The sequence below is a fragment of the Macaca fascicularis genome, chromosome 10 (assembly GCF_037993035.2).
Source record: "Macaca fascicularis isolate 582-1 chromosome 10, T2T-MFA8v1.1".
In the NCBI taxonomy this organism is placed as follows: Eukaryota; Metazoa; Chordata; class Mammalia; order Primates; family Cercopithecidae; genus Macaca; species Macaca fascicularis.
This window is the reverse complement of record NC_088384.1, coordinates 22,413,289-22,437,951: the sequence shown is the minus strand read 5'-3', so window position 1 is coordinate 22,437,951 and position 24,663 is coordinate 22,413,289. Positions and strand designations below refer to the sequence as shown.

Here is a 24,663-nt window from a genome sequence, read left to right as displayed (position 1 = left end):
TTAGCATGCTATATCTTTCTCCATCCCTTTCCTTTTTTTGTTTTTTTTCTTTTTTGATACAGGGTCTTTCTCTGTCACCTAGGTTGGAGTGCAGTGGTGCAATCATCACTCACTGTAGCCTCAACTTCCCTGGCTCAGGCAATCCTCACACCTCAGCCTCCTGAGTAGCTGGGACCACAGGCATGTACCATCATGCCCAGTTAACTTCCATTCCTTTACATTTAACCTGTTTTGTGGTTATATTTAAAGTCAGTTTCTTGTAGACAACATATAGTTGGGTCTTGTTTTTTGGTCCATTCTAACAATCCTCATCTTTTAATTGCTGTATTTAGGCCATTGACATTTAAAGTGATTATTGAGGCCCAGCATAGTGGCCCACACTTGTAATTCCAGCACTTCAGGAGGCAAGGCAGGAGGATCACTTGAAATCAGGAGTTTGAGACCAGAGTGGGCAATAAAATGAGACCCTGTTTCTATAAAACAAATTTTAAAACTGGCTGGATGTGGTAGTGTGCATCTGTAGATTCAGCTACCTGAGAGGCTGAGCTGGGAGGATTGCTTGAGCCCAGGAGTTGAAGGTGACAGTTATCATTGCTTTACTGCATTTCAGCCTGAATGACAGAACCAGACCTTGCCTCTAAAAAATAACTAAATAGTCTGTGCATACTGGCTCACATCTGTAATCCCAGCACTTTGGGAGGCAGAGGCAGGTGGATCACCTGAGGTCAGGAGTCCGAGACCAGCCTGGCCAACATGATGAAACCCCGTCTCTGCTAAAAACACAAAAATTAGCCAGGTATGGTGGTGCACTCCTGTAATCCCAGCTACTCAGGAGGCTGAGACGGGAAAATCGCTTGAACCTGGGAGATGGAGGTTGCAGTGAGCCGAGATCCCGCCACTGCACTCTAGCCTGAGCGACAGAGTGAGGCTCCATCTCAAAAAAATAAATCAATCAGTAAAATAAAAAATAACTAAATAAATGAAGTGATTATTTATATAGTTGGGTTAATAGCTATCATATTACTATTTGCTTTTATCTTTTTTATTTTTTGAGGCAGAGTCTTGCTCTGTCACCCAGGCTGGAGTCCAGTGGCTTGATCTCGGCTCACTGCAAACTCCGCCTCCCGGGTTCAAGCAATTCTTCTGCGTCAGCCTCCTGAGTAGCTGGGACTACAAGTGCCTGCCACTACACCCGGCTAATTTTTGTGTTTTTAGTAGAGATGGGGTTCACCCTCTTGACCAGACTGGTGTTTAACTCCTAACCTTGTGATCCACCAGCCTTGGCATCCCAAAGTGCTGGAATTACAGGTGTGAGCCACCATGCCCGGCTACTATTTTCTATTTGTTGTCCTTGTTCTTTGTTCCTATTTTTGTCTGCCACACTTTTTCTTTCTTCTTTTTTTCTCTTTTTTTTTTCTTTTTTTGGCTTTATTTATTTATTTTCTTTTGAGATGGAGTCTTGCTGTCTCACCCAGGCTGTAGTGCAGTGGTGCAATCTCTGCTACTGCAACCTCTGCCTCCCGGGTTCAAGCAATTCTCTTGCCTCAGCCTCCCGAATAGCTGGGACTACAGGCACCCGCCACCCTGCCTGGCTAATTTTTGTATTTTTATTAGAGACAGGGTTTCACCATGTTGGCCAGACTGGTCTCGAACTCCCGACCTCAGGTGATCCACCCAGCTCAGCCTCCCAGAGTGCTGGGGTTACAGGCGTGAGCCACTATGCCCGGCTTTGCTCCTCCTTCCTTTATGTAAAATCTGAGTTTCTGACATATAATTTTTGTCCTCTCTGAAGAACTCCTTTTATTTTTTCCCAGTTGGCTTTATTTGTGATTCTAGAATTGGGCAACACTTCATTCCGTAAAATAAAATAAGCACTCTGCTGAAGAACTTCTTTTAATGTTTCCTACAAGGCAGATCTAGTGACAAAAATTCCCTCAGTTTTTGTTTGTCTGAGAGTCTTCATTTCCCTTTCATTTATGAAGAATAATTTTTCAGGGTAAAGATTTCTAGGTTGAGGCCGGGCGCAGTGGCTCACGCCTGTAATCCCAGCACTTTGGGAGGCCGAGACAGGCGGATCACGAGGTCAGGAGATGGAGACCATCCTGGCTAACCCGGTGAAACCCCGTCTCTACTAAAAACTACGAAAAACTAGCCGGGCGAGGTGGCGGGCGCCTGTAGTCCCAGCTACTCGGGAGGCTGAGGCAGGAGAATGGCGTGGACCCGGGAGGCGGAGCTTGCAGTGAGCCGAGATGGTGCCACTGCACTCCAGCCTGGGCGACAGAGCGAGACTCCGTCTCAAAAAAAAAAAAAAAAAAAAAAAAAAAGATTTCTAGGTTGATGTGTTTTTGTCCTCTCAATGCTTTGTGTATTACTCTCCACTCTCTTGCTTGCATGGTTTCTGCACAGTTGGATGTAATTCTTATTGTTGCTCCTCTGCAAGAAAGATATTTTTTCCTTCTGTTTTCTCTTCAGTATTTTTTATCTTTGATTCTCTGAAGTGTTTTAAAAAACTATTATTGTTATTGAGACAGGGTCTCACTCTGTCACCCAGCCTTCTGAGTTCAAGGGATCCTCCCGCCTCCACCTCTCGAGTAGCTGGGACTACTGGCACGTGCCACACCTGGCTAATATTTTTTTTTTTTTTTTGAGACAAAGTCTCACTCTTGTCCCCCAGGCTGGAGTGCAATGGCGTGATCTTGGCTCACTGCAACCTCCGCTTCCTGGGTTCAAGCAATTCTCCTGCCTCAGCCTCCCAAGTAGCTGAGATTACAGGCACCTGCCACCACGCCTGGCTAATTTTTTGTATTTTTAGTAGAGAGAGCATTTCACCATGTTAGCCAGCCTGGTCTCTAACTCCTGACCTCAGGTGATCCACCCACCTCAGCCTCCCAAAATGCTGGGATTACAGGCATGAGCCACCACGCCCGACCATTTTTTTTTTTTTTTTTTTTTAATTTTAGAAGCAAGGTCTCACTATGTTGCCCAGGCTGGTCTTTCTGGCCTCTAGTGATCCTCTTGCCTTGGTCTCCCAAAGTGCTGGGATTACAGGTGTGAGCCACTGCACCCAGCCTGATTTTCTGAAGTTTGGATATGATATGCGTATGTGTCATTTTGTGGCATTTATCCTATATGGTGTTCCTTAATCTTCCTAGATCTGTGGTTTTGGTGTCTGACATTTTTTGGGGGGAGAATTCTGTCATTATTACTTTAAATATTGCTTGTGTTTCTTTCTCTTTTCTCCTTCTGGCATTCCATTATGCATATTTACGTCTTTTGTAGTTGTTCCAGAGTTCTTGGTATTCTGTTCTATTATTTCAGCCTTTTTTCTCTTTGCATTTCAGTTTTGAAAGTTTCCATTGTCATATCATCAGGCTTAGAGATTCTTTCCTCAGCCATGTCCAGTCCACTAATAAGCCCATCAAAGGCATTCTTTATTTCTGTTACAGTGCTTTTTATCTCTACCACTTATTTTTAATTATTTCTTAGAATATCTTTTTTTTTCTCTTTTTTATTTTTATTTTTTTTAATGTAGAGGCAGGGTTTTACCATGTCACCCAGGCTGGTCTCAAACTCCTGAGTTTAAGCAGTCTACCCGCCTCAGCCTCCCAAAGTGTTGGGATTACAGGCATGAGCCACCACACCCAGGCCTTTCTTAGAATTTCCATCTTTCTGCTTATACTCCATCTCTTCTTGTAGGTTGTCTACTTTTTCCATTAATTCCCTTAGCATGTTAATCGTAGATTTTTAAAATTCCTGGCCTGATAATCTGAACATTTCTGCCATATCTGATGCTGGTTCTGATGTTTGTTGAATCTCTTCAAACTGTGTTTTTGCCTTTTAGTGTGCCTTGTAATTTTTCACTGGAAGGTAGACATAATGTACTATTCAAAAGAACTGCAGTAGATAGGCCTTTAGTAATGTAGTGAGAAGGTATGGGGGAAGGGAAGTGTTCTGGAGTCCTATGATTAGATCTCAGTCTTTTTTTTTTTTGAGACGGAGTCTCACTCTGTCTCCCAGGCACTGGAGTGCAGTGGCTCGATCTTGGCTCACTGCAACCTCCGCCTCCTGGGTTCAAGCGATTCTCATGCATCAACCTCCCAAGCAGCTGGGACTACAGGTGCCCACCACCACACCCGGCTAATTTTTTTGTATATTAGTAGAGTTGAGGTTTCACCATGTTGGCCAGGCTGGTCTTGAACTCCTGAGCTCAGGCAGTCCACCCACCTTGGCCTCCCAAGGTGCTAGGACCGTAGGTATGAGCCACTGTGCCCAGCCTAGATCTCAGTCTTTAGATGAGCTTGTGCCCTTGGACTGTGAACTTCACCAGTGTGTCTCAGTTGTTGTTGTTTTGTTTTGTTTTGTTTTTGTTTGGGGGTTGTTTTTCCTCTTAAGTGGGACAGGTTGTCTAGAGGGGGTTAGAGTTGGATATTTCCCTTCCTTCACATGGAAACTAGAGGGAGCTGGAAGTGGGCATTTCACCTCCTCCAGAGTGGTTAGTGTTGGGAGGAAAGCTGAGTTTTGGGAAAGAAGCTGAGGCGGGGCTTGCATGTCTGACATAACATAAAAGAGCCTTGGAACATGTCTGGGGTCCAGGGTCAAGAACCCCTTGTGGCCTTTGGAACACCAAACTCCGTGCTAAAGGGTGGAAAGCTACCCTGCCGCACCATAGTCTAAGCCCAGGGCATAAAACCCCTCGTGACTTGGATGGAATCCAGGGCTCAGGGCATAAAACCCCTCGTGGCCTCTGGAATGTGTCTAGATTTGCTGGCTTCTTGCTTCTAGCACTCCCATTACCTTAAGTAGCAGAACATGTTCCATATGCTTCAAAGAAAATGCTAAACTGTCACAGCTGTAAATCATGTGCTTGATGCATTGCTTTCTCTCAACCCCTGCATCCTCACCACCTGTTTCTTTGTTTGATCACCAATAAATAGCGTGGGCTCCCAGAGCTCAGGGCCTTCACAGCCTCCATACTTGTGTTGGCCCCCTGGACCCACTTTCTCTCTCAAACTGTCTTCCCATTCCTTTGACTCTGCAGGACTTTATTGCCCCCATGAGCTGGTGTTGGGTCCGATCATCCCAACAGGTTAGGATCTGGTAAAGTAGTTTCTCCTGAGGTAGGCTTTGTTCAGAAGAGAATGCTTTGGTCTATTTCAAAATGGTGCCTCCTCTCCTCCCCCTGCTGGAAGGACAAGGCATTTTTCTCTGATATTCACTGTGAGGGCCTTGTAGAGCTCCTTGAGGTAAAACTCACCAAAGGAGGGATGTGGGCCTATGACTGGGTCCCCCTGGAGTTTTTAACCCTAAGACCTGTCTACACGGAGCCTCTAGAAGTTCATCAATTACAGTTTAGGTTTTCCTCTCCTGGCCCTGGTTCCTCTGGAGGTTTGTGCTTGTGGGTTTCTGCTTTAGTAAGCTGTGATGGTCTGGATTTGCCTCTCCAGCTTTGGGGGCAGTGGTTTGCCTGTGGCCTCATTTCTCCAACAGATCTAAGAAGAGCCGTTGATTTTTCAGTTTTTTCAACTTTCTACTTGTTATTAAGATGGAATGACAACTTCGAAGGTCTTTCTTTTTTTGAGATGACTCTCGCCCTTGTCCCCCAGGCTGGAGTGCAATGGTACGATCTCGGCTCACTGCAACCCCTGCCTCGCGGGTTCAAGCGATTCTCCTGCCTCAGCTTCCAGAGGAGCTGGGACTACAGGCACGTGCCACCACGCCTGGCTAATTTTCATATTTTTAGTAGAGACGGGATTTCACCATATTGGTCAGGCTGGTCTCAAACTCCTGACCTCAGACGATCCACCTGCCTCGGCCTCCCGAAGTGCTAGGATTACAGGCGTGAGCCACTGCACCTGACCAACAACTTCTAAGCTCTTTACATGCCGGGTTGGAACCCAGAAGTCTGTTTTGTTTTGTTTTTAAATCAAATTTGGAAAAAAAAAAAAAAAAGGGTCAACATTTCCTCAAACATTTTTTTCCGTTTCTGCCCTCCAGTCTGTCCTTCTGGAACGCCACTGATTTTCTCCCAGGAGTCACTGAAGTTCTGTTCGTTTTCAAAAAAATCTTTGTCTCTCTGTGCTTTATATTTCTTTATTTTACTTTTTTGAGATAGGGTCTTGCTGTGTCACCCAGGCTGGAGTGCAATGGCGTGATCACAGCTCACTGCAGTCTTGAGCTCCTGGGCTCAAGCAATCCTCCCACCTCAGCCTCCTGAGTAGCTGGGACTACAGGTGCCCACCACCACACCTGGCTTGGTTTTTTGTTTGGTTTTTGTTTTTTCATTTTAAAGTAGAGATGGGTCTTGTTATGTTGCTCAGGTTGGCCCCAAAGTCCTGGTCTCAAGCTGTCCTCCCACCTTGGCCTCCCAAAGTGCTAGGACTACAGGCTGTCTCTGTACTTTAGTTTAAATTATTCCATTGGCCTACGTACAAGTTGATTGTTTACTTCTTCTGTTGCGTCCAATCTGATATTAATTTCATCTGATAATTTTTTATTTCCAGTATTATCATTTTCACTTCCAGGATTTCCATTTGATTCTTTTTTACAATGTATATATCTCTCCTAAAATTCTCCATCTTATCACCCATGATATCAATTTCAGTAGATTATTTAACATGTTAATCATAGATATTTTAAACTCCTTTGCTAATTCTAACATCTAGGTTGACTGTGGATCTATTTCTATTGGCTGATTTTTCTCTTCAATATGCGTCACATTTTCCTGTGTCTTCATGTCTAGTAATTTTTTGTTGCACACTGGACAAAGGAGGTAATATGTTGAAAAGACTTTAAATTCTGTTAGCATCTCCTGAAGAGTATTGAGTTTTATTCTAGAACAGTTAAATTATTGATGGGTCATCTTGCTCTTTTAGAGGCTAACTTGTAGGCTTTATCAGAGAGAATCTCTGGTTTTGCTCTTAGTCCTAGGAAAAATCCCTTAATCCTGAGATAGAGTCTTTATTCCTAAGCCATGGCGGTTCTGGAGTTTCATTGGAAAGCTTTAGGTGTTCACAAGCACCTCTAACTTGGTTGGACTTGAACTCAAAACTCTGTCTCCTACATGGTGGGCAATTTTTGGCAATTTTAGTCAGTTCTACCAATCTGTTGGTTCTCCCCCACTGGGCTCCTTAGAGTGTTGTCCTGTGATAGGGCAATCCAGGGACCATCCAAGTGTTAGAAAGGAACATTTACACAGATTTAGTTCCCGCACTTGTGGCTCCCTGCTTCCCAGTATTTCTCATCAATTGCTTGCTTCTCTGGCAACCTCAACCTCTGACTCCTCAGGCCAATAAAACTGAAACTTTCTGCTTAAGCTCTGTTTTGCCAGGCTGATAGGGCTGGGGTGCACCCTCTAAGGAAAAGGTGTAAGTATATGGATTTTACCCAGTGCTATTCCCTTATTTTAAGGGTTGAATATTCTCCAGTTTCTAAGAAGTTCGTTTTTGCTTTGTATCCAATACGAGCTACTTTCTGTCTGTTTCACTAAGTTTTTCTCCCTCTCCCCTCTCTTTTTCCTCCCTCTTTTTTTTCCCCTCCCTTTCTGTCTCCTTCCCTTCCTCACTGCTGCTATCTCTTTCTCCCCTTGTAGGGGGAACCTGGCCCCAAGGGAGACCCTGGTGAGAAGAGCCACTGGGTAAGCTCTGGTCTGGCATTGGCCTCTTCCTGCCTTCTCAGCCCTAGGTGCTCAAGAGAGTATTCCCTCCCCAGGAGGCCCTGGGAGTGGGAGCACCCCATCCACATCCCCACTACAGCCTGGTCTCCCAGGCAGAAGCCTTGGCAATTCTCAGCCTCAACTCCCTCCCCTATCTTGTTGCTCCCAACCGGGCAGGGCCAGCCCCATCAGCAGACCCCATGCCTTCTGTCTCAGTCTCTGTCCCTGTCTCCACCTTCCCTCTGTGGCCTTTCCAGGCCAGGGTGGCTCTGCCTGTTCCTCCTGGGTGGATTGGGCTGACCCAGGCTAGACTGCATCCCCTGCCTCCATAGCCCCTTCCCAGCAATGGCTTGGCTTGCTCCCTTGTCTGCAGAACAAAGGGAAGAACGAAGACAATATCTACACAGGAGCATGGGATAGGGGACCTAGGAAAGGGGCCTAGAAATGACGAGGTACATGGGAGCCACGTGGTAAAAGGGATGGGGAACTAGATACCACCATACACATTGGAAATGCACAAAGCCTGTGAAGAGACTCCTCGAAACTGCTATGTACACGTTTAACGTGGTTAATGAGGCCAGGTGACCTAGACTTCTCTATACTTAAAGGACCTATAGTTTACACAAGGTCCTAGACACCATCACATACATAGGAGACCCATGATGGATGAGAAGAGAAGCCTAGAAACTCTCACATATACAGGAGACAGAGTAAATGAGAAGGGGGACAAGAAGGGGGAACTAGAAACCACATACCCCAAAATCTCATGATTAATGTGGGGTCCTAGAAACCTTCACAATCGTCCGGGGTGCGGTGGCTCATGCCTGTAATCCCAGTACTCTGGGAGGCCGAGGCAGGTGGATCACTTGAGGTCAGGAGTTCGAGACCAGCCTGGCCAATGTGGCAAAACCCCCATCTCTAAAATACAAAAAAAAAATACAAAAATACAAAATACAAAATCAGCCTAAAAGTTTTGGGCTAAAAATACAAAAATTAGCTGGACGTGGTGGTGAGCACCTGTAGTCCTAGCTATTCAGGAGGCTGAGGCAGGGGAATCACTTGAACCCAGGAGGCAGAGGTTGCAGTGAGCTGAGATCGTGCCACTGCACTCTGGCCTGGGCGACAGAGAGAGACTCTGTCTCAAAAAAAAAAAAAAAAAGAGGCCGGGCGCAGTGGCTCAAGCCTGTAATCCCAGCACTTTGGGAGGCCGAGACGGGCGGATCACGAGGTCAGGAGATCGAAACCATCCTGGCTAACACGGTGAAACCCCGTCTCTATTAAGAAATACAAAAAACTAGCCGGGCGAGGTGGCGGGCGCCTGTAGTCCCAGCTACTCGGGAGGCTGAGGCCGGAGAATGGCGTGAACCCGGGAGGCGGAGCTTGCAGTGAGCTGAGATCCGGCCACTACACTCCAGCCTGGGCGACAGAGCGAGACTCCGTCTCAAAAAAAAAAAAAAGAAAAAAGAAAAAAAAGAAAAGAAAAGAAAGTAGAAACCTTCACAATCATTGGAGATCATTTCAGGGAAGGGATTTTCGGGTCAGGACCTAGAAATCTACTCACCCAAGAGAAGTGGGAGAAAGATGAGGACCCTAAAACACACCGTACCCAAAAGCCCCATGACACAGGCATCTGGAAGCCATCACTGACAGGGGAGACATCTAGAAAATGGACAGAGTGGAGGCAGGCACTCCTTCAGAAGAGAGAGACAACTAGGAAGCTCTTTTTGGGGGGTGGTATTGTGACTCCCCCTCCACATGCAGTCTGGATGGGACACCCTACTTCCTGGCAGTCACAAGTTAGTGAGGATGTGGGTGGCACCCCGTGCCTGCCTTGCCCTCTCAGTTCTTGATTGTGGGGTCAGTGATGGATACAGCCGTGGGAGCCCCCTACCCTGCACGAGTCTTCCCCTGTGCTGCCTATGACTTCTGGGGACCTGCTACCTCTCCAGTTAGCCTCTCCTGGCCCCTGCTGCCCTGAATCTCCTCCTACCCCATGCCCATCCTCCGTAGCTCCAGAGCCTCTTAAAACTGCCAGTATGGGCATGAGCTGAGCTGGGGTCAGGTAGACCCATGCGTGCCTGACCCTCTGCCTCCCCTAGGCTACTTGCTGGCCTCTCCCAGAGGCCATTGGTCTGAGAACACATTTACCACCCAGCCCAGGAGGGATGGGAGAGATTGGGCAGTCCCTTCCCTTCATGAGAACCCCCGGCAAGATGCCCTGGCCACCCTAGACCAGTCCTTGAACCCAGAACCACCTGTGGGCTCCCCACAAGAGGTAGCAGGGCCCCTGCCCACCCACCTTCCTGCCCCTCTTCTACCTGCATTTCTGCCCCTGCTTGCTGCTTGCCTGGGAGGGGACCTGCTGGGCTGGGGGTTGCATGAGGCTTTGGGGGCTGGGGGAACAGCTCTGTTGGGGACAGGTGGGAATGAGGTTCAGTGCTGGCAAGGTCCCGGAGGGCTCCTATGTACACTTCACCAACCAACTCCCTTAGTGCAGCGTGCAGACGGGCATTCTGGCTGTGGCCCGGCAGTGACGCCTGGTGGTCATGATCGTGCACTGCAGGAACTGGAATGACTACTCTGGGCCTGCCCACCTGGATTGAAGCTCTTACCCCTTATTCAGACAGGGAAACTGAGGCCCGAGTCTGCAGAGAGAATCCTTGGCAGAGCGGGAACTGGAGCCCTGACTTTTAAGCTCCTAGGTCCAGAGAACCAGCTACCATTCCCCAAGCATCTCCTCCATGGGCACCAGACCTGGGGCTGGGCACTGTGGACACAGATGCAATTCAGACACAGTCCCCACCCTCAGGGTGGTGACAGTGAGGTGGGGTGAAAAAGACCTATAATCAGCAGCTACAGGACTGTCAACTTTATAAACACTTCACACTTTAGCATCCTCCCGGAGGAGCCAGGTGAAGCCTGAAAGGTGCATTAACCAGGCACGGGGTGTCCAGGCAGAGGCGGGGGTACAACAGGTGCATAGCCCCTGTGGCAAGAGGGAGCCTTGGATATTTGAGGAGCTGAAAATACTTGGAGTGGCATTGTGACAGGCAGAGAGTGGAACAGAGGCCAAAGGTAGGAGGCCACATTCAGGAATTTGGGCTTTGTTCTAGGGCAGTGGGGAGGCATTGAAGGCTCGAGAAGCAGGGGAATGATGTGGTCAGGTTTTTTTTTATTTATTTGCAAAAATCCCCCCGGTTGCCTTGGCGAATGGATGGGAAAAGCAGAAGACAGTAGGTAGGGAGCTGTTGTGGTCATCCTGGTGAGAGTCTGAGCCGGGCAGGGGGTGGGAGCCAGTGAGGACAGACAGCCATCGATGGAGCAAAAAGACACTTGTGTGCTGGTTTGGCTGCAAAAGGGAGTGAGGAGTCAAGGGAGACTTCAAATAGCAAAAGAGAACCAGGAGAAGCAAGCAGGCTGAGTTTTGTCTGTGAACCAACGAGAGGAGTCTGTGTTACAGCCAAGTAGGGGCGTCCAGCAGGCCCAGACACTTAGATCTGAAGTGCAGAGGGCAGGCCAGGCTGGAGGAGACTGGCTTGTCATCAATGCAAACATCAGGCCATCTGTCTGAGGGAGTTCCAAACAATGGATTTTAAAAACACTTATGCCCAGATTTTTCTTTTTATTTTTATGTTTTAAAAAAATACAGACAAGATCTCACTGTGTTTCCCAGGCTGGTCTCAAACTCCTGGCCTCAAGTGATCCTCCTACCTCAGCCTCCCACAGTGTTGGGATTACAGGTGTGAGCCACTGCACCTGGCCTCCCCAGTATTTTTATTTTTTTATTTTTATTTTATTTTTTTTCCTTTTTTATTGAGACAGAGTCTCTCTCTATCACCCAGGCTGGAGTGCAACAGCTCGATCTCAGCTCACTGCAGCCTCTGCCTCCTGGGTTCAAGCAATTCTCATGCTTCAGCCACCTGAGTAGTTGGGACTCTGTAGCCACTCCTGGCTAATTTTTGTATATTTAGTAGAGATGGGGTTGTACCATGTTGGCCAGGCTGGTCTTGAACTCCTGGCCTCATGTGATCCATCCACCTCGGCCTCCCAAAGTGCTGGGATTACAGGTGTGAACCACTGAACCCAGCCATTTTGCATTTTGATATACAGAAAAGTTGGTACAATGAATGTCATTCTGCCCTTCCTGTAGATGGACCAATTATTGTTACAGCCATGTGCCACTTAATAATGGGGATATGTTCTGGGAAATATGTCATGAGATGATTTCGTTGTGGCATGAGCATCATACAATATACGTACACAAACCTGGATGGGATAGCCTGCGGCACACCTCATCTGTGTGGTGTAGCCAATTGCTCCCAGGCTACAAACCTAAACAGCATGTTACTATGCTAAATATTACAGGCAACTGCAACACAATCGTAAGTATTATTTGTGTATCTAAACATAGAAAAGGTATAGTAAAAATACACTATAAAAGGTTTTTGGGGCCGGGCGCGGTGGCTCAAGCCTGTAATCCCAGCACTTTGGAAGGCCGAGACGGGCGGATCACAAGGTCAGGAGATCGAGACCATCCTGGCTAACACGGTGAAACCCCGTCTCTACTAAAAAATACAAAAAACTAGCTGGGCGTGGTGGCGGGCGCCTGTAGTCCCAGCTACTCGGGAGGCTGAGGCAGGAGAATGGCGTAAACCCGGGAGGCGGAGCTTGCTGTGAGCTGAGATCTGGCCACTGCACTCCAGCCTGGGTGACAGAGCGAGACTCCGTCTCAAAAAAAAAAAAAAAAAAAAAAAAAGGTTTTTGGGTTTTTTTGGGACAGTCTTCCTCTTTCGCCCAGGCTGGAGTGCAATGGTTGATTTCAGCTCACTGCAACCTCCATCTCCCAGGTTCAAGCGATTCTCTTGCCTCAGCCTCCTGGGTAGCGGGAATTACAAGCATGAGCCACCACGCCCAGCTAATTTTTTGTATTTTTAGTAGAGATGGGGTTTCACCATGTGGGCTGGCCAGGCTGGTCTCAAACTCCTGACTTCAAGTGATCTGCCCGCCTCAGCCTCCCAAAGTGCTAGAATTATAGGCATGAGCCACCGTGCCTGGCCTTTTTTTTATTTTTTATTTTTGACTTTTTAAATGTTTTTGCTAAAACTAAGACATAAACACACACATTAGCCTAGGCCTACACAAGATCAGGATCATCAATATCACTGTCTCCATGTCCACCTCTTCTCCCACTGGAAGGTCTTCTGGGCAGTAACACACGTGGAGCTGTCATCTCCTGTGATAACAATGCCTTTTCCTGGAATACCTCCTGAAGAACCTGCCTGAGGCTGTTTCACAGTTAACTGTTTTTTAAATAAGTAGAAGGAGTACACTCTATAATAACAATTTAAAGTATAGCATATGGCCAGGTGCAGTGGCTCACACCTATAATCCCAGCACTTTGGGAGGTCAAGGCAGGAGGATCACTTGAGCCCAGGAGTTCCAGACCAACCTAGGCAATGTAGTGAGACCTTGTCTGTACAAATAAAAAAATTAGCTGAGTGTGATGGCATGTGCCTGTGGTCCCAGGTACTTGGGAGGCTAAGGTGGGAGGATCGCTTGAGCCGGGGAAGTTGAGGCTGCAGTAAGATGAGATCATGCCACTGCACTCCAGCCTGGGCGACACAGCAAGACTCTGAAAAATAAATAAGTAAATAGGTAAAATATAGTAAATATTAGGCAATGGGAATTTTTCGGCTCCATTATAATCTTATGAGACCACCATGGAGATATGCGATCCATCACTGACTGAAACATCATTACGTGACATATGACTGTATTGAGCCACAATTGTTCTGTCATTCTCTCTTATATATTTATAGATCTTTTTTTCAAATTCATTTAAAAGTAAGCTGCAAAACCCAGCCACGTTTCCCCTAACATTGCAGCGTGCACCGTGAATGAACATGAACATTCTCCCACATAACCACAATACCATCGTCATACTTAAGAAAGCTAACATTGATTTAGCAAAATGATGCCATTTAATATGTGACTTACCTGTAAATTTTACCACTTGTCCCCGGATGCCTTTTTTTTTTTTTTTTTTTTTTTTTGAGATGGAGTCTCTGTCACCCAGGCTGGAGTGCAGTGGCATGATCTCAGCTCACTACAACCTCCGCCTCGCAGGTTCAAGCCATTTTCCTACCTCCAACTCCTGAGTAACTGGGATTACAGGCGTGTGCCACCATGCCCGGCTAATTTTAGTATTTTTAGTAAAGACAGGGTTTCCCCATGTTGGCCAGGCTGATCTCGAACTCCTAACCTTAGGTGATCCACCCATCTCAGCCTCCCAAAGTGCTGGGATTACAGGCGTAAACCACCATGCCTGACCCCCAAAATACCTTTATTTATTTACTTACTTATTTATTTATTTATTTATGACACTGAGTTTCACTCTTGTCGCCCAGGCTGGAGTGCAATGGCACAATCTCTGCTCTCTGCAACCTCTGACTCCTGGGTTCAAGCGATTCTTCTGTCTCAGCCTCCCATGTAGCTGGGATTGCAGGTGCCTGCCACCATGCCCGGCTAATGTTTGTATTTTTAGTAGAGACGATGTTTCACCATGTTGGCCAGGCTGATCTCAAACTCCTGATCTCAGGTGATCCGCCTGCCTCAGCCTCCCAAAGTGCTGGGATTACAGGTGTGAGCCACCACACCTGGCCCCCAAAATGCCTTTTAAAGCTCTTTTTTTTTCAAAGTCCAAGATCTGGCTGGGCAAGGTGGCTCATGCCTATAATCCCAGCACTTTGGAAAGCCAAGGTAGGAGGCTCTTTTGAGCCCAAGAGTTTGAGACCATTTTGGGCAACATAGGGAGACACCTGTCTCTACAAAAAAATATATATATTTTTTTCCAATTAGCTGGGTGTGGTGGCACACACCTGTAGTCCCAGCTACTTGGGAGACTGAGACAGGAAGATCATCTGAGTCCTGAAAGTTAAGGCTACAGTGAGCCATGATCACACCACTGCACTCCAGCCTGGGCAACAGAGCAAGACCTTGTCTCAATCAATCAATCAGTCAAATCTAAAATCTAATCAAGGTTTTCACACATTGCGTTTGGTTGCCACATTTCTAGTCTCTTTTGAAACAGGCCTCCTGCCTTTTTCATCTTCTCTTGACTTTGTCTTTGTGTGAATGTCCCACAATTTAAATTTGTCTGATTGTTTCTTCATGATGAGATGTAGGCTAAATACTCTTGGCAGGGGCACTTGTGGTGCCTTTTATTGTACCTCGTTAGGAGGCTCATGTCAGCTTGTCCCATTGTCCATGCCGGGAATGGCCTAATGGAGTATTTTTTTCATCTTTTTTTTTTTTCCTTTGAGATAGAGTCTTGCTCTGTTGCCCAGGCTGGAGTGCAATGGCATGATCTCTGCTCACCGCAACCTCCGCCTCCTGGGTTCAAGCAATTCTCCTGCGTCAGCTTCCTGAGTAGCTGGGATTACAGGCATGTGCCACCACACCCAGCTAATTTTTGCGTGTGTGTATATATGTATACACATATATATACGTATATATACACATACATATATACGTGTGTGTGTGTGTGTATATATGTATATATTTTTTTTTAGTAGAGACAGGGTTTTTCCACGTTGGCCAAGCTGGTCTTGAACTCCTGACCTCAGGTGATCTATCCGCCTCGGCCTCCCAAAGTGCTGGGATTACAGGCGTGAGCCATCGTGCTCAGCCTGGAATTTTTTAAGATCATCTTTTTTTTTTTTTTTTTTTTTTTTGAGACTGAGTCTGGCTCTGTCGCCCAGGCTGGAGTGCAGTGGCCGGATCTCAGCTCACAGCAAGCTCCGCCTCCCGGGTTTACGCCATTCTCCTGCCTCAGCCTCTGGAGTAGCTGGGACCACAGGCGCCCGCCACCTCGCCCGGCTAGTTTTTTGTATTTTTTAGTAGAGACGGGGTTTCACCGTGTTAGCCAGAATGGTCTCGATCTCCTGACCTTGTGATCCGCCCGTCTCGGCCTCCCAAAGTGCTGGGATTACAGGCTTGAGCCACCGTGCCCGGCTAAGATCATCTTTTTTTTATTTTTTATTTTTTGAGATAGGGTCTTGCTGTGTTGCCCAGGCTGGAGTACAGTGGCGTGATCATGGCTCACTGCAGCCTCCGCCTCAGGGGCCCAAGCCACCCTCCCACCTCAGCCTCCCAAAGTACTGGAATTACAAGTACACACCACCACGCCTGGCTAATTTTTTAATTTTTTCTTTTTTTAAGACAGGGTTTCTGTCGCCCTGGCCAGAGTGCAGTGGTACAATCTCGGCCCAATGCAGCCTCAGCCTCCTGGGCATCAGTCCTCCCACCTCAGCCTCCCAAGTAGCCGGGACTACAGGCACACACCACCATGCCTGGCTAATTTTTGTATTTTTAGTAGAGATGGGATTTCGCCATGTTGGCTAGGCTGGTCTGTAACTCCTGAGCTCAAGCAGTCCACCCACCTCAGCCTCCCAGAGTGCTGGGATTACAGACATGAGCCACTGTATTGGGCCTTTTTTTTTTTTTTTTTTTTTTTTTTTTGAGATGGGGTCTCACTATGTTGCCCTGGCTGGGCTCAAGTGATCCTCCCACCTTGGCTTCTTAAAGTGTCAGAATTAAGGTGTGAGCCACCATGCCAGGCACCCCAGCTTTTTTTGAGACATGATCTTGCTCTGTCACCTATCCTGGAGTGCAGTGGCACAATCATAGCTCACTGTAGCCTCAAACTCTTGTGCTCAAGTGAACCTCCCACCTCAGCCTCCACAGTAGCTAGAAGTACAGGTGTGCGCCACCACACCCAACTAATATTTTTTCTTTCTTTCTTTTTTTTTTTTTTTTTTTTTTTTGAGATGGATACTCCCTCCGTCACCCAGGCTGGAGTACAGTGGTGTGATCTCAGCTCACTGCAACCTCTGCCTCCTGGGTTCAAGTGATTCTCCTGCCTCAGCCTCCCAAGTAGCTGGGACTATAGGTGCACGCCACCATGCTCAGCTAATTTTTGTATTTTTAGTGGAGATGGGGTTTCACCATGTTGGCCAGGCTGCACTAGAACTCCTGACCTCAAGTGATACACCCACCTTGGCCTCCCAAAGTGTCACTAGGTGCTGGGATTACATGACAGCCACCGTGCCCACCCAAATTTTTTAATTTTTTGTAGATATGGGGTCTTGCTATGTCCCCAGACTGGTCTCAAACTCTTAGCCTTGAGTGATCCTGCCACTTTGGTCTCCCAAAGCACTGAAATTACACGTGTAAGCCACTGTGCCCAGTGAAGGTCATTCATTTTTAGATCCTGCCCCTGCAATACTCAAAGGGGGATTACTTTGGCATGCAGCCCGTGGTGACCCTGGGACCCCCAGGCTGAAATGGCCATTCAGCAGCCTGAGGGTCGCCCAATCCATGTGATGTGGACAGGACAGCTGGATCACAAGGGTCGGCCCCAGCGAGCAGGCTCATGTTGGACATATTGAGAGACTTCTCAGTTGTTCCGATGGTTTTGTGAGAAGCAACAACCTTAAAGGGTTGGCTTGTAATTATACAATTATACATATTGTCCATCCCTTCACTTATCTGTACTGAGTAAAGGACACCAAGAGAGATTTCCAGATGTCATCAGGGCTGGGATAGTTCTATTAGTCATCCTGGCATGCTGCTGGAATTGAGAGATCTACATTCTGGAAATAGCTTTGTTTCTGGACTAGGAAAGAGGAAGGAATGAGGGAGTATGGAGTGTTGTCAAGACTGTGGACTGTATGCTGGGGAAGGAAAGGATGCAGATGGGGAGGAAGAGATGAGGTCTCTGGCATGAGCCCTGGGTAGCAGCTGGCACCACTTGGGGAGTGGGGAGCCCCAGAGCTGGTGGCCTTGGAGGAGGGGCTTTGTGAGCCCAGTGCCAGGGTTCTGGGAGCCAGAGACAGGGAGAAGCAGACCTGTACTGCTAAGAGGAGAGGGCTGGGCTGAGGGCGACGCATCAGGATGTGCCAGAATGTGGACCTGGCATAGTCTAAGCCCTGGGAGAGGTGAGCACTGTTTTCCAGGCAGGGAGTTCAAAGCGTGAATTGCTGGGGAAGAGGCAGAGGCCTGAGCCTCAGGTTTGTCAGCATTTAAGCGCAAGTTCTCCAAAAGCAGTGTAACTCAAACGTTGTCTAATTTTATTGACACACTGATGGTCCCCAACTTATGATGGTTCAAATTACAATTTTTCAACTTTACAGTTGTGCAAAAGCAATATAGGCTTTCAGTATATTCCTCATTACTTCCAAATAAGCACATCGTAAGTTGAAAATATTGTATGTCAAAATGCACTTTTTTGGCCAGGGATGGTGGCTTACGCCTGTAATCCCAACACTTTGGGAAGCTGAGATAGAAGGATCACTTGAGGCCAGGAAATCGAGACCAGCCTGGGCAACGTAGCAAGACCCTTGTCTCTTAAAAAAAAATCTTATTGGCTGGGCACAGTGGCTCATGCCTGTAATCCCAGCACTTTGGGAGGCCATGGCGGGCGGATCACCTGAGGCCAAGTTCCAGACCAGCCTGACCGACATGGAGAAACCCTGTCTCTACTGAAAATACAAATTTAGCCGGGCGTGGTAGGGCATGAGCTACTCTGGAGGCTGAGGCAGGAGAATCGCTTGAACCTGGGAGGTGGAGGTTGTGGTGAGCCGAGATCATGCCATTTCTCTCCAGCCTGGGAAACAAGAGCGAAACTCCGTCTCAAAGATGCGGTTTTGACTTACGATATTTTCAACTTACACTGGGTTTATCTGGATGAAACGCCATTGCAAGTCAAGGAACATCCATATATTCATTTGGGCATAAGTGAAAATACTGGTAACTAGCCTGAGCTCACTGATCAGAGTAATTAGGGTGAGGCTAATGTAGTGATTTACAGCAAAAAGAATGTGAAGTAAATAAACATATAGGTGACCAAGGAATATAGTCATGCAGGTGTTGGGAGAGCAACTGGTGCTGAGTGACAGACATTAGAAGACAGGAGGACTCCCAGCAGCCTCTGGGGTGGCCGTTCTGCCCCTGAAGATTGGCTCGCCCCACCTTCAGCGCAGCAGGATTTGCGGCAGTGTAGGAGAGCAGCCAGCTGGGATCCAACGGGACCTTCTGGGAGGTCCCGCAGGGGTTGCTTCCTTCCGCCTGCCTTGTTGTCCCCCTCCTGTCCTCAACCGGTCTTGTTCTGGCTGTCCATGGACCCTGGGCTGTGGCAGGTAGTGTGGGGGCTGCAGGTGCATGTCCTGGGTGGGGCATGGGCCACTGACGGGCTTTGCGGGGTCCCCTCCCCTGCCCCCTTCACGGCTGCATCTGTCTCTTTCCTCCACAGGGGGAGGGGTTGCACCAACTACGCGAGGCTTTGAAGATTTTAGCTGAGAGGGTTTTAATCTTGGAAACAATGATTGGGCTCTATGGTGAGTAGAGACAGACAGATGGACAGACGGTCCAGCCCCTGCCTGCCAGCCTTCCCCAAGCCCTTCTGGGGTGGAACTGGCCTGAGCCCAGTCATGAGACTGGAGAAGGTGCCTGTCCCAGGCAAGCATGGACCTGAGAGACCACAACCACCCATCCCTCAATGACTGGTTCCCTCCTCCATGGGTGCAGGGGTACCCTAGAAACCCAGGCCCTACTGCTGTGGTCAGACCTGGGCCTCTAGGCATTATGGGTAATGTGGTTTCTAGGCCTGCAGGGAACCAGAGATAACAGATTTCAAGTTTGGAAGAAATTATGGGCAATGGAACCAAACTCCAGTCTAGCAGTGGGATTATGGGTAACAGAGCCAGACTCCTGCAGTGCAAGGGATCATGGGTAACCAAATCACAGCTCAGGGCAACAGGATTACAGGTAATGGATCCAGACTCTAGTCAGCCTTCAGCTGTAGAGAAATCATGGGTAACAGAGTCAGGCCCGCAGGACAATAGGTCGTGGAGCAAGACTCCAGAAGGGCAGGGGACTGTGGGTGACAGAGCCAGGCTAAGGCCCCAGGGGACTCTGGGTAATGCACTACCTACCAGTTCTGACCTTCCTCTCCCATAATCCCCCAGAGGCTCTCACAAGGCAGACCCTCCTGGCCTCAGGTGTCCCCTTTGCAGTTTTCCCCTTGGTCCTCCTAACGTGTTCTATTGGTCCCTTTAGGGGACTAAGAGAGCCAGGCTCTCACCCCAAGCATTCACCCAGAAACTCCCCACCCATGTGGTTACTTGAGGATCCAGGCCAGCCCTGTCCCCACCATAGGAGGGGAGACTGAAGTCTCAGTACTGAGACTCACTCCCAGGCTCCTGCCCTGATGGTAGCTGGCAGTGCCCTCCCACCCTCCCGGCTTGGCTTCCCAGCCCAGCCCTCAGAGGCCAGACTCGCACCGTCTGCTCTTCTCCATCTCCCATCAGGCTCCTAGCTTACAGAGCTTCCTGCAGCAGCAGGCTCAGCTGGAGCTCCTGGCCAGACGGGTCACCCTGCTGGAAGCCATCATCTGGCCAGGTAATGGCAGGGCGGGCAGGCAGGGGCAGCCTCTTCCAGGAAGGGCCTGGGCATGCAGAAGGTGCCTTCCAATGCTCGGCCCAGGCCAGCGGACACTCATTCTTCATCCAGCCAGCCAGCCAGCAGATGGTGCCTGGCAGAGAGAAGGCTCTGGTCACTCGAGTGAATGAATACCTGCTCTGTGCCAGGCACCTTATTGGGACAGGCTCCACAAGATAAGACAGACATAGTCCTGCCCTCGAGGAGTGTAGGGTGCTGGGGGCGCTCAGGAGAACCCTGACACTGGTAGAGAAACCCAAGGTGAGGTACACTGCAGGGAAGGGAGTACAGGCAGCCATGGGAATACAGAAGTGCCTCTGACCTGGCCCAGAGGAGGTTGGAGGGGGTTGAGGGAGGTCTTCCTGGAGGGTGATATCTAAGTGGAGACCTGAAGGGCAAGGATCTGGGGAGAGTGAACAGGCAGAGAAACAGCATGAGCGAAGGCCAAGAGACCAGAAGGAGCCTAGAAGCGACAGAATCTGGCAGGGCCTAGATCGAGAAGGTCCTAGAAGGCAGGATGGGGTAGCACAGGAGTTGGTTAGACACCAGTGGGTGGTACCCCGCCTTGCGTCTGGCTCCTGGGAATGAAGCTGAGGTCTTTCCTCATGAAACTGGAGCCTGTGGCTGGCCCTGAAGAAAGGAAGGGATTGGCTGCCTGATGGTCTGAGCTCTGTTCCTCACCTGCCCTGCCACACCATCTCACAGCCCATCTCACAACAGTGCACAGAGGCCTCCACATCATGTCCAACCTCGCATCTATTTTAAAGACTGAGAGGCTGGGCGCAGTGGCTCACGCTTGTAATCCCAGCACTTTGGGAGGCTGAGGCGTACGGATCACCTGAGGTCAGGAGTTCGAGACCAGCCTAGGCAACATGGCGAAACCCTATCTCTACTAAAAATTAGTCAGGCATGGTGGTGGGCGCCCGTAATCCTAGCTACTCGGGAGGCTGAGGCAGGAGAATCACCTGAATCCGGGAGACGGAGGTTGCAGTGAGCCAAGATCGCACCACTGTATTCCAGTCTGAGAGACAGAGCGAGACTCCGTCTCAAAAAAAAGAAAAGAAAAGAAAACCTCAGATTGTTTCCCCAATATCCTCTTTGCCAAAGGCTGACCCTTCTTGCTCAAAAACAAAAAGACTGAGAAACTTAGGTCCCGAGCAGGAAGGAGAGTTAAGGTTAGAGCCCAGCCTCCTTCATCCAGCAAAACCGTAGAGAACACTCATTGAAAGCCAGGCCTGGTTGGGCACTGGCACTCTGGAGTATAGATAGGTGCCGGCCTTGGGGAGCTGGCCATGAGTGGCAGGGAATCATATCTACAGAGATATGGGGTAGGGGAGCACGGAAGGATGTGGGTGAGGAACAGTCACTTGTCCCTAGGGGTTAGAGAAGGCTTCTTGGAAGAGGGGACTCTGTGTTGGGTCCTGGAAGATCCCAATGAGTGTGCCAGGTGGGGAAGTGGGCAGGGCAGCCTTGAGAGAGTCCTGCCTGTGCAGAGGCCCAGAGGCTGGGAAGGGTGTGGAGTCTGCTTCCAAAGCTCCTCCCACAGTGCCCCATGCTTCTCTAACTTCTAGAAACCTCAGTGCCTAGCTCCCAGACCTCCTCCCCTCTTACAGAGAGGGGCCAAGGACCAAATCTCAGGCTCTCAGAACCTTTTTAGGTGTCCCCACCTTCTCTCTGAGGATTGGGGCAGGAGCCAGAAGGGACACATTTGGGCCACCATGGCTCTGGATCTGTCCCTGCCTTCGGCCAGCTCTGTCTTTGACAGCCCAGGGAGAAAAGTGCCAGGCACCTCAAAAGTCCCACACCCACTGCCAGTGGCCCCTCGAGCCAGCTTGGGTCGGGGCTTGAAGGGACAGGTCGGAGGAGTGGGAGATGCGACCCTCCCCATTGGCCCAACATACACATCAGGTGCTACTGAAGACCCAGATGGGGTTCCTGTTTAGGTTATAATCAATAATTATAATAGTATCAGCTGCCACGTGTCTGGCCCACCTGGGCTGGATGGATCATCTCCAGTCTCTTAGAGTAGTAAGCCTGCTAGGTGAGCGATGCCATGGCCATTTTACAGATGAAGAAACAGAGGCTCGGAGGCTCTTGTGACTGCTTCAGGGTCACAGGAATGGGAATGGTCAGGCTAGGGGTCCACCCCAGGTCTCTCCTCTAACATGCTGGCCCTTTGGGCTTCACCAGCAAAAGTTTGCTGACTCTGCCACTCATCTAGGGCCCCAAATTTGATTGTGACAAACTCACAGGGACCAGACCTGCAGGAGACCTGGGTGGAAGCGACACCAACCTAGTAACCATAATAATCCAGCATTTCCTGTGAAAACCACTTTCCAGTCCTGGTCATGGTAAACACATGTATCACAAGGGTGTAAAAACGGGACTATTTATCCCCACGTTCCAGATGACACTCAGAGGTTCTGCGACTTGTCCAAGGCCACATAACTGCCAGAATAGGACCAGTACATGATCCTAGCTGGCACTGGGGCCAGTGCTCTGTGCCGTTCCCCTCCCATGCTCCTTGAGTTAAGGCATGGAATGTCCCTTTCAGTGACCACATATGCCTGTCTGCTCCAAGAGCCCTCATCTCAACCCAGAGGTGTACGGGTGGCTGGGCCACACAGGGTCAGGGCACAGTCATGATTACGAGGGGATAGCCCACTCCCTAGCAGTGCCCTCAATGGGAACCTGGTGTTCACCAGAACCCAAGTATCTGTCCTATGGAGGCTTAGCCGAGTCCTCCCCCATGGCCCTCTCCTCCCTGAGTGTCCATCTCCCCCTAGAAAAACAGCCTATTCTGACCTGCCTGGCCTGCTCATTTTACTTCGGGAAGGGCTGAGATGATAGTCACAGAAGGCTTCCTGGAGGAGATAGCTCCTACCCTTGGTTTTGAAAGATGAGTAGTTTTCCGGTTCCGTCCGGAACTGCCCTGTTTTAGCAATGAGACGACTGAGACCCTGATAGAGGTCCAGCTCACCCAAGACTGCACAGTAGGTCAGTGGCAGAGCCTGGCCTCCTAAGCCCTTCCCCCCAACTGGTGGCCTAGCCCAAGTCTGTTCCCTAGCCTCAGTTTACCCAGCTACCACATAGGGATGATTCAGGGCACACCTCCACCCCAAAATGAATCGAAAAAAGCAGCAGCCTTTACGTGAAGCATTCACGGCATGCTAAACACTTCCTAAAGGCGGCGGGTGTGGTTAACCCCACTTGACAAAGCAGGAATCAAACAGAAGCGCTGAGTGCTCTCCTTGGGTTGGGGGGGCTGGTAAGTCCTGACAGACCCCAATCTGTAGACCCCCTTTCCCACAGCTCTGCAGCCAGATACCAGGGTGGATTATACCTGGCAGAGGGTGCCCAGTTCTGCCACCCCCTAGAGGGCCAAGGGGAGGTGGGTACCTCACATGAACCCCCCTGATGTGGCCTCTCTCCTTCTCCTTCCCTCCGGCAGAACCAGAGATGGGGTCTGGGGCAGGCCCTGCCGGCACAGGCACCCCCAGCCTCCTTCGGGGCAAGAGGGGCGGACATGCAGCCAACTACCGGATCGTGGCCCCCAGGAGCCGGGACGAAAGAGGCTGAGGGCGGTGGCGGCCCTTGGGGCAGACAAGGCCAGGCTTCCCCTCCTACCTGGACTCGGCCAGCTGCCTCCAGGGACCGCCCGTCCATATTTATTAATATCCTCAGGGTCCCTTCTGCCATCTAGGCCTTAGGGGTAAGCAGGTCTCAGTCCTGGCACCATACACATGTCTGAGGCTGAGCAGGGGCTGAGAGGAGAGGCTTGGGCCTCAGTTTCCCTCTGTGAAGTGGGGGGAGGCAGGCCTTCAAGGAGGGGTAGAGGTACAAGGCTTCGTCTCATCTGCTGTCTGAGTATCCAGGCCCAAAGGCACTGAGGGACACAGGAGGGCTCAGGAGTTGGGGCTTAGCACATGCAGGGATGACAGGGCAGGGAGCAGTCCTCCTCCCTCTCCTCCCCAACCAAACCTCGGGGAGCCCTCCTGTGCCCCTCCCTCCTTGTTGTCCAGTGCTGGGTTCCCCACCCCGAGGTCAAGCTGCCCAATCCTCTGACTGGATCACCAGGGGCTTCTTGCCTCATTTCTCCCCTCTGAGCCCCCAGGCCCTCCCACATCTCAGGTTGGGGATGGGGACATGGAGAAGGGGCTGCCTGCTCCCACAAATGCTTGTGACAGATGCCAGGAGGTAGATGTGTGCTGGCCAATAAAGGCCCCTACCTGATTCCCCGCAGCCTGGTCTCAGTGTGTGGTTAGATGGGGGCAGCTAGGAATGAGAATACGATGGGAGGAGAGCTGGAAATGGGTGGTGAAGAATGCTCTGTGTTGGAGGACAGAGCCTCCTGGAGGTACAGGCTACATGGTGCAGGGCCAGGAAGCCTGTGTCTCCGGACATCAGGGAACAGCTCTCCCACAACTGGTCATTCGTTTGGTGCTCGCTCATTCATTCATCCCCCTGATGCCAACACAGAAGAGTCAAACACAACTGCTGCCTCCAAGGAGGTC

The 24,663-nt window shown here is 49.6% G+C and overlaps 1 protein-coding gene across 18 annotated transcripts in view; it reads left to right on the top strand.

The window, feature by feature from the left end:
• EMID1 (EMI domain containing 1) overlaps positions 1–24,382 on the top strand; it is a 53,530-nt gene extending 29,148 nt beyond the window's left edge. For 6 of the 18 annotated variants that reach the window (XM_074004089.1, XM_045363862.3, XM_045363867.3 and 3 more), the window contains 2 exons: positions 7,589–7,633; positions 23,601–24,382. In XM_074004089.1, coding sequence (XP_073860190.1) covers positions 7,589–7,633; positions 23,601–23,852 — 297 coding nt within the window. In that variant the 3' untranslated portion in view covers positions 23,853–24,382. Of the gene's footprint in view, positions 1–7,588; positions 7,634–18,962; positions 19,048–20,019; positions 20,111–23,600 lie in introns of all 18 variants that reach the window. The other 12 variants (XM_074004090.1, XM_065522310.2, XM_074004087.1 and 9 more) reach the window with 5 other exon arrangements.
• The last annotated feature ends 281 nt before the right edge of the window (positions 24,383–24,663 follow it).